The following is a 10,397-nucleotide window of genomic DNA, read 5'->3' as shown; positions in this document are numbered from 1 at the left end:
GTGTGCTGGGTAAAAATGCTTAGTGACATTATTATTATTATTATTATTATTATTATTATTATTATTATTATTATTATTATTATTATCATTATTAGGGTGGTGAGCTGGCAGAATTGTTAGTGTGCTGGGTAAAAATGCTTAGTGACATTATTATTATTATTATTATTATTATTATTATTATTAGGGTCGTGAGCTGGCAGAATTGTTAGTGTGCTGGGTAAAATGCTTAGTGGCATTTCATCTGTCTTTATGTCTTGAATTCGAATTCTGCTGAGGTTGACATTGCCTTTCATCCCTTTCAGTGCCAATAAAATAAGTACCAGTTGAACACAGGGGTCAATGTAATCAACTTACCTCATCCCCTGAAATTGCTGGCCTTGTGCCAAAGTTTGAAGCCCATTATTATTATTGCTATTCTATCAAGGTTGATTTTGCTTTTCATCCTTTCAGGGTCAATAAAATAGGTACCAACTGAGCACTGGGGAGCCTTTGCCCAAAACTTCAAGCTTTGTGCCTCTAGTAGAAAGTATTATTATCATTATCACCATTTTCATAATTATTTTATCAATATTTTGTTATTGCATCATCTTTATTAGTGTGTATGTGTGTTTGTGTGTGTGTGTGTGAGAGAGGGAGAAAATTTACCAATCCAGAACCTTAAAGAATATTATCTCTTTTTTTTTAAGGTTTCAATTTCTTAATGGTTTGGTCTGTAGGAAATAGGGATCTATTTTAAAACGGGGCCCACATTTTTCATTAATGTTTTATGTAGTGTTCTTGGTACGGAAAGACTTTCAAACTTCGTATACTTATCTATTTTGTGTTATAGAAAAGAAAAATATTTTTGTATTCGAATTTATTTCATGTAAAAAATTGTCTTATTTCGATAATTTCAACCAATCACTGACAAGTATTCAGTTGTTTATATTTACTCCTTTGGCTGATTAAGCGGTGTAAAGCGTATTTAATGTCCATACCTTCGTTTTATTTGCTTTTTTCATTTTAAATTTGCTTTAACCCTAACCCTAACCCTAGGGTTAGGGTTAATTGTTTCAGAATCGTTTGTTTATGTAGTCGGCATTTAATGTATATTGGCTGAATGGACGTCAGTGATTGGTTGAAATTACAGAAATACAACAACTTTAACATGGAATAACTTATGGATTTCTTTTTTTTTTAAGAAGACTAAGAGAAAAAGATGTTTTATATGACACATTCTACCAGTGTTCCAAGTTTCAAAGTGTTTCGTTAATGAAAAATGTGGCCCCCATTTTAAAAAGGATCCACAGCTGCAGGAAAAACATGGACAGGGAAGAAATTCCAGAGGGATGACATTTTTGTTAAGGGAAGACCTGGGCATAGTTGGTTTGTGCAGAGTTGTGGTGTGGCTACATTATGGGTATTGAAAGTTGGGAAAATGAGTTAGGAATTCCTGAATAGTAATTCCAACCAGCTAGCTTGGAAGAGTAGAAGCCACTGTAATAGTGGTAGAAAAGACAAAGAGAGAAGAAAAAAATGTTTGTGAGACAGAGGTTGGAGTGTTTTGGGGGCAAGCTATTTTCTGCCAATGAGTTGAGTGGTATCTCTTGGATGCAGTCTAGGTTGTTTTCTTTGTATATAATAGCAGCTCTGTCTCAGATAAATGAGCAGTATTCCATTGGAGATCTCATTTTAGCTGCTTTGTAAAGTTTTAGTTCCTTGTGGCTGAAGTATTTTCTTACATATAAAATGCAACATTATGTTCGTACTGGAACTCCTTTTGGTAATATTCTTTCATCTATCATATCAAGGCATTTGTTTGAGATTCAAATAACTTTTGCCGCTTTTGGTATAGCTGCCAATTTAAGATAAACAGATTGAATTTTTTTTTCACTGTCTCTTTTGATGTTGGTGCTGTTATTAGCAATTGAGGATTCACTGTTGATACGGATGTTGATGTTACCATTGATAAGATTATTGCTACTATTTAGTGTATATAATACTCTGTTTAGTGTTTAGTGTACTATTTGTTATTTATTATACAGTGTGGATGATATATTTATTATAAGGGCCTCATTTTTAAACCTTTCAAAATGACTGGTGACTTCAGAGACATCTTTTAGCTTACATATCACTATTACATATCACTATTGCAGTTGAGTAGTTAATGCCAAAATGACTTAGGCATGGACATGTGGTTCAGACACTTATTTCACAACTGCATAAATCTAAGGTTCAATTCCACTATATAGAACTTTGGGCAAGTGTGTTCTGCCAGAGTCTCAAGTTGACCAATGCCCTATGAGTGGAACTTAGTAGTGGAAACTGTGTAGAAGCCCATATGCACACACACACACTCACACACGAATGCATGTATATATCTTTTGCCAATATATATTATTTTGACAAAAGGTGTAAACAGTGAGAAAACTAAAAGGTGTAATGCTTCAGATAAAACACTCCGTGAGAATTTGTTCTGCTCAAGATGCACAGACAATCTTTTGTTGTTTTTGTCATAAAAATGCAGTGAACCTATGATTGGCCCCCAGTGCTGTTGTTCATAAAATGTGATATAAAAATAAATAACCCTAAAATAGTTATCTCAACTATATAACTTATATATTCTGCATAAACTTCATACATTTGTAGTAATTACTTTTTATAATCAATTATGTGGTTTCTTTTAAAGAAGCATAGCTATGCTTGGATGTACTCCACTAACAACATTTTCCTAAGTTATATTTTGCTCAATCACATTTACATTGATTCTCATGCTGGCACTAACATAAGTTGACTAATTCTACAGAATTAATGCTGGAACTTATGCTTTCTGGTGTATTTTTGCCCTCTTATAATGCTAACTGCTCAGTTATGAATAGGTAATGTTTCTTTATTCCAACATGGTTGATATGTAGAATAAACCTAATGTGGCAAAAAATTACTGTATCTAAAAACACAAATTTGCATGTTTGGCATGGTTTCATTTCTTTGCAGTATTACTCAGTAAATATCATCTCAATTGCTCAAGCACTTTACAGCTGTACTATATTTAAAAACTTTGTAAATATGTTCAATATTTATCAGATGTGATTGCCATTTCATTAAGTTGTTGATGTGAAAGTGAAACGAATAACTAATATATACATGACATTGGTTGTCTTCCACAGGTGTTTGATAGTCTTGGAATCAATACATACGATCTCAATGTGGACATGCTCGATGTTCATGCAGTAAGTATATATATATATATATATATCATCATCATCATCATCATTTAACGTCCGCTTTCCATGCTGGCATGGGTTGGACAGTTTGATTGGGGACTGGTGAGCCAGATGGCTGCACCAGACTCCAATCTGATCTGGATTTCTACAGCTGGATGCCCTTCCTAATGCCAACCACTCCTAGAGTGCACTGGGTGCTTTTACGTGCCACCGGCACGAGGGCCAGTCAGGCAGTACTGGCAACGGCCACGTTCAAATGGTGCTTTTACATGTCACCTGCACAGGAGCCAGTCCAGCGGCACTGGCAACGTCCTCACACGAATGCTGTTTTTCACGTACCGCCAGCACAAGTGCCAGTAAGGCGATGCTGGTAACGATCACACTCGAATGGTGCTTTTTACGTGTCACCAGCACGCAGCCCTGGCAACAATCATGCTCGGATGGTGCTCTTAGCGCTCCACTAACACGGATGCCAGTCATGCGGTGCTGTCATTGAATTTGATTTCGATTTCACTTGCCTCAACAGGTCTTCACAAGCAGAGTTTAGTGTCCAATGAAAGAAAGGTACGCCTAAGTTGCTGGTTGGCATAGGCCACAGGTTATGGTCTCACTTGGCTTGCCGGGTCTTCTCAAGCACAGCATATTTCCAAAGGTCTTGGTCGCTAGTCATTGCCTCAGTGAGGCCTAATGTTCTTGGGTCTACCTCTCCCACAGATTCCCTCAACTGCTAGAGTGTGACACTTTTTCACACAGCGGTCCTAATCCAATCACAGCACAGTTGTCTTTCTTGCACACCACATCTGATGCTTCTTCTGCCCAACTTTTCTCTCAGGACGCTTACACTCTGTCATGTTTGCACACTGATATTACACATCCAGCAGAGCATATTGGCTTTGTTCCTTGCGGGCTTACGCTTGTCCTCAGCACTCACGGCCCATGCTTCACTGCCATGTAGCAAAGCTGTTTGCACACATGTGTCATACAGTCTACCTTTTACTCTGAGCAAGAGGCCCTTTGTCACCAGCAGAGGTAGGAGCTCTCTGAACTTTGCCCAGGCTATTCTTATTCTAGCAGCTACACTCTCAGAGCATCCACCTCTGCTACTAACTTGGTCACCTAAGTAATGGAAGCTATCAACTACTTCTAGTTTTCTCCCTGGAATGTGGCAGAAGTTATTCTCTGCACATTTTCAGTGTTTATTGCTCCTGAGCATCTGCCACATACAAAAACTATCTTCCCAGTTAGCCTTCCTTTGATATTGCTGCACCTCTTATGTGTCTGTAGCTTACACTGAGTACATCTAGAGTTTCTACCTATGCCTTTTCTACAGATCGAGCTGGGCCATCTACCTGAAGGGGTTTGTGGTTTGTCTGCCTTCCTACTTATTAGGACTTTGGTTTTAGCTAGGTTGACTCTAAGGCCCTTCGACTCTAGTCCTTGCTTCCACACCTGAAACTTCTCTAGTTCTGATAATGACTCAGCAATTAGAGCAAGGTCATCAGCATAGAGGAGCTCCCAGGGCATCCTGTCTTATATATATAAATGTGTGTGTGTGTCTACATGATATTATTAACAGGGCTGTATTTAGTCTAATACCTGTCTTGGACAACATCATTCCCATGTTATGATATACAAGTAATAATTTATTAATTAACACTATTAATTTACATTTTCATTTCAGGATCGAAACACTTTCCATCGATTTGACAAATTCAATGCCAAATATAACCCGATTGGCCAAAGTGAATTACGTGAAATTTTTATTAAAACTGACAATCATATCGGGGGCAAATACTTTGCAAATGTGATAAAGGTAAGCCTAATGCTTCTTTTAGGGTTCAGGTGTGTGTGCAGGTGGGGATTGCACCATCTCAGAACCTCATGGTTATTTCAACTTTCACTCAAGTTGGAAGGGAAAGAACTCTACAATATGCGGATTTTATAATTTGATTGATAATGTTTTAGGGGGAAAAATACATTAATATAACTTTTGAAATACTTGGTGGATTCGGGAACATCTTTTTATAAATTTGTATATTATATCTTTATATTTAAGGATTATAACTAGAATATAAAACATCTGAAAGAAAGAAGGAAGAGAGGTGATACCTTTGGAGTCAAAATTTTGGAGTTGGACGAATTTTTGTAGCCTTTGGTGAAGCTTAAAAATTAAGTTATAGATATATTTATATACATGGATGATTGTATTGTGTAACACATACACATATATACACTCACACACACATATATTGTATATAATTATTTATTAATTCCAACTGAGACTAGCCACAGTAATGTTATTGCTACAAGTTGCAAATTCACTTGGAATAAATACACAACTAAGTTCTAACTTGTAATTGAGTGCTTTAAAGTTATTGCTTCGACAAATACACACACACACACACACACACACACACACACACACACATCAACAACATTGTTTTGATGTCCACCTTTCTATATGTGTAGAGATCAAATGGAATTCATTGAGAGGTTTTCTTTGGCCAGATGCCCTTCTTGACACCAACCCAATTTTTTGAGTTTGCTCAGTTTATTAATTGTAACCTATTTTAAATTACATGAAATAAATTTTGTACAATATGGTCCTCTGTAAAAACAGTAAAACCTTGTAGCTAGCTATTTTGTTGCTATGGTAACAACTAGCAGCTCTCACTGTTCCATTTTTTCTCTCCTTGTTGGTGGAAGCTCTCATTGTTCAGTTTTTTCTTCTTTTCACCTTGAGACATCACTTACCGATGTTAATAGATGCAATCCTGAGATTCATCATCATCGTCATCATCATTTAACATCTGTTCTCCATGCTGGCATGGGTTGGATGGTTTGACAAGAGTTGCCCAGGTTTCATTTTTCTGCTTTGGCATGGTTTCTACAACTGAATGCTCTTCCTAATGCCAACTACTTTACAGAGTATACTAGGAGCTTTTTATGTGGCACCCACAAGATTAGGAATGATCAGCTGAAAAGGAATGCAGGGCGCATGCCTCTATACAGGGACAACCACAATTTTACTTAACTTGATGTGTCTTCTCAAGCACAGCAAACCGCCAGGAGTTTCGGTCATTTGTCATCCCCTCTGGGAGGCCCAATGTCTGAAGATCCTTTCTCATGACTTTGTCCTGCACTTTTTTAGGTCTACCCCTTCCACATGTTCCTTTCACAATCACAGATTGGCATTTGATGCAACTGTCTTCATTCATACACATCACATGATCTTACCAGTGCAATCTTCTCTTTTGCACACAACATCTGATGCCTTGTATACCCAGTTTTTCTCTCAAATCACTTACACTCAGTCGTATATGCATGCTGACATTACTCATCCATTACTCATACTGGCTTCATTTCTTTCAAGCCTTAACATGCCTTCAGTAGTCACAGCCCATATCTCACTGCCATATAGCATAGATGCTCATACACAGATGTCATACAATCTGCCTTTCACTCCAAGGGAGACACCCTTCATTACTAACAGAGGTAGTAGCTCTCTCAACTTTGCCCAACATGTTCTTATTTTAGCAGTTATGCTTTCGGAACAATCTCCACCACTGCTAACTTGGTCACCTAAGTAATAGAAACTGTCTGCTACTTCTAAGGATCCCCACTGACATTTGGGGAAGACTATTTTTTCTACATTCCTGGTGTTTAATGTACCTGCACATCAGCCACATGTAAAGACTACTTTTTTCTGTTAGTCCTCCAGTGTTATCGCTGCACCTCTTATGTGTTCATAGCTTGCACTGGGTACACCGTATGGAGTTTCTCCTGATCCATTTTGTACATATTGAGCATAGCTATCTCCCTGAAGGGATCTGTGATTTGTCTGTTTTCTTGCTTATCAGGATGTTGGTCTTTGCTAAATTAACTCTAAGGCCCTTTTATTCCAGTCTTTGCTTCCATACCTGAAGTTTCTTCTCTAATTCTGGTAGTGATTCAGCTTCCAAGCTTCCGAGCCAGCCAGTCTTAAATTCCTCAGTCTTATAGCTTGGAAAACTATGATGAACAAGAGGAGACTGAGAACTGATACCTGGTGGACTCCTACTTGTACACTAAATTCCTTGCTATACTCATTGGTGACTTTTACCTTACTGATAGCATTCCTGTACATGGCTTTTACAGCTTCCGCCAATCACTCATCTATCCCTAGCTTCCACATTGCTCACCAAATAAGGGAGTGGGAGACCTTGTCAGAGGCTTTCTCCATTTCAAAACAGCAAATATGAACTAGAGTAAAAGCAAACTAGTGGTGATTCATAATAATAAAAATTATCTATTTGCATTATTTACATTTGACGGATATTTTTCCTCATCTTGTTTTATAAGCCCTAAAATTCACTCCATAATTGCCCACGGGCATATGGCATAGTGGTTAAGAGTATGGGCGACTAACCCCAAGATTCCGAGTTCAATTCCAGTCAGTGACCTGAATAATAATAATAATAACAATAATAATAACATTGAAAAATACCTTACGAATGAGAACCCAAGTTCGAAAGGGTATATCAGCCGAAATGTTGTGTTAACAACAATTAAGATGAGGAAAAATATCCGTCAAATGTAAATAATGTACATAATTCCTTATCTCTTAAATGTAGAACTGAAAAATTATTACAGTAGGGAAATGATGTGGGTCTTTACTCAATATATCAGGATTCTCTTCTCTCTACTTCATACAAAGTTATCCAAATATGCAAAGTGGATTATATATATCTATAAATCCAGTTCATTATGTTGGTTCTCTGTGTCTGACTCAACTGGAAATAATTATTGCCATTATAATGTCATGCTATGATAAATATATCAAACATTCACGTGTTTCTTTTTGCAGGAAGTGATGAGTGATTTGGAAGAGAGCAAATATCAAAATGCCGAATACCGTTTGTCTATATATGGCCGTTCTAAACAAGAATGGGAGAAACTAGCCAAATGGGCTGTGGTCAACCAAGTCCATTCAGATAATGTTCGTTGGTTAATCCAAATTCCTAGGTTATAGTAAGTATTATAAATTTTATTTGACTCTGTGGTCTAATTATTTCCTGTTATTTAATAATGATGCTGTATTGTTTAACAGATGGAATAGCTATAATCATAGGTGCCGTGTTTGTAGGCCTCCCATCTTTTTTTTATATCAGTTGCTACATTATTTAATGTGTTCTTATTTGTTTTAAAATGATAGGCTTGAACTGAAAGAAAGAGATTTGTTTGCTATTTCTAGCAAGTTAAATTCCCACATCAACCCTTTCGTTACTGTATTTATTTTGAGAGGCTCTGTGTTTCGTTCAATTACTTTAAATATAACAAAGAATTTAGTAAAATAACTTAGTTATCATTCAGCTAGTATTAGGAACACAAACTGTGACTAAGGTTTGGTGGAAGATTTTAATTCAAAACTTATGAAAACAAGACATTTGTACTCAGAACCAGAGCTGGTTTCAGCCGGATTGGTAACGAAAGGGTTAAGGCTTCATCATTGACTCATAGAATGATCATTGTTATATTCTAGGTCACCGGAGGTGATATAAGTCATTAGATATATAGATTAAAGCTAGCCCCTACATTCATTAAGCTCTTCAATGTCTCTCTTTAGGGATATATTGCAATCATTGGAAACATACTACAGTCAGGGCTGGCTCAAGGTACTGGCAACTTTGGCAGTCACCTGGAGCACCATATGCTTTTAGTCTACGTTTTCATTTTTTCTCCCTGTGAAAGTTTTTAAAAATTATAGTTGTGTAAAAGGTTGATAGTTGCAATAGAGGCATTAGTCTCTCTCTATCACCTTTCAACATAATTATATATGAAGAAACACTAGAACAATTAACAACATAATAAAAATAAGTTTTATTTTTGATGATGCTTGGTTTTACAAATCCTGTGTCATTCAGCTTAGCAGCCGCTGATTAGTTTGTAATCGGTATTGGAAGGTTAAGAGCTTCCTTGATGCATGCCAGAGGAGCAAGTAGCTATCACATCGAAGGCATTGTGGTGAAGAGTGCTTCGTTGAGGAGCAAGGTGTTGTCACGTCGAAGGTATCGTGCTCAAGAGGCTTAGAAAGTGAAGCAAACTCTTTAAGTACTAGTTTTACTACGCATGCGCACTCAAGGGGCTTCCAGGAAGGCAAGTCCCTTGCGCATGTACAGATAGTACTTCCTCAATGGCGGCTATAATTTTGCGCCACTACAGTTGTAAGGGAGCCGAAGTTCAGCTTGCTCCAGGCACCAGCAACCCAAGGGCTGGCCCTGACTACAGTGTATCCCATTCTAAAAAAAAAAACAATTCTGATTCTGCTAATTATTGTCCCATAACACTTGTCTCTAAATATCTCAAGGGAAATTGAGACAGCCATTACCAATGACATTTCTGAATTTCTGCCTTTCTCTCTCTTTAATGAACTCCTGTACAATCTCATAAAATTTGACTTGTAGATCTTTATTCTATGTTACTCACCATAGACTCTTGTATTAGGGAAATTTGGTGAAAGAAATGTTATTTCTCTCAACATCATCTTAGCTTTTGATTGTGTCCAGTATGCAAATCTTCTGCCAAAATTATCTGTCTATGGTTTTCATGCAGCAACAAAGAGGCCCTGATTCATTCTTTATGTGTAAGTCTTTGTGAAAAACAGACCTTTGGAACTGTCGCTAGTTAGTATATTCAGCTGCTTGCTGAGGTCAACTTTGTCCTTCATCCTTTCAGAGTTGATAAAAGAAGAACCAGTTGCATACTGGAGTTGATGTAATCTACTAGCCACTCCACCTCCCCACAAAATGTCAACCCTTGAGCTTATAACAAAAAAGGATTATTATATTACTACTAACAGTTCTGGGCATCTGTCAACCATTGATATAGCTGTGTCATACATCTTACATTGTCACTGGGATACAGCTATGATATAGTCCAGTTACCTTGTCATTTTGATACAGTTGTGATAGTCCAGTCATCTTGCCATGGTGATACAGCAATGGCATAGTTCTATCACATTGGCATAACCATGACACAGTTCAGATACCTTGTCTGTATAATAGAGCAGGGGCACAGTTTAGTTACCTTGTCACTGTGACATGGTAATGACACAGTTCAGTTAACCAGTCACTTTGACACAGTTTAGATACCTTGTTATTGTGATATAGCAGCAACACTGTTCAGTTACTTTGTCACTGTGACACAGCAGTGACA

The 10,397-nt window shown here is 37.3% G+C and overlaps 1 protein-coding gene across 8 annotated transcripts in view; it reads left to right on the top strand.

Annotated features, from left to right (window-relative positions):
- LOC106874804 (AMP deaminase 2) overlaps positions 1-10,397 on the top strand; it is a 206,183-nt gene that overhangs the window by 183,104 nt on the left and 12,682 nt on the right. For all 8 annotated transcript variants that reach the window (XM_014922688.2, XM_014922663.2, XM_052975080.1 and 5 more), the window contains 3 exons: positions 3,147-3,209; positions 4,885-5,016; positions 8,050-8,213. In XM_014922688.2, the coding sequence (XP_014778174.1) occupies positions 3,147-3,209; positions 4,885-5,016; positions 8,050-8,213 (359 nt within the window). The remainder of the gene's footprint in view (positions 1-3,146; positions 3,210-4,884; positions 5,017-8,049; positions 8,214-10,397) is intronic.

This window comes from Octopus bimaculoides, chromosome 20, assembly GCF_001194135.2.
Source record: "Octopus bimaculoides isolate UCB-OBI-ISO-001 chromosome 20, ASM119413v2, whole genome shotgun sequence".
Lineage (NCBI taxonomy): Eukaryota > Metazoa > Mollusca > Cephalopoda > Octopoda > Octopodidae > Octopus > Octopus bimaculoides.
This window is presented reverse-complemented; position numbering and strand designations above follow the sequence as displayed.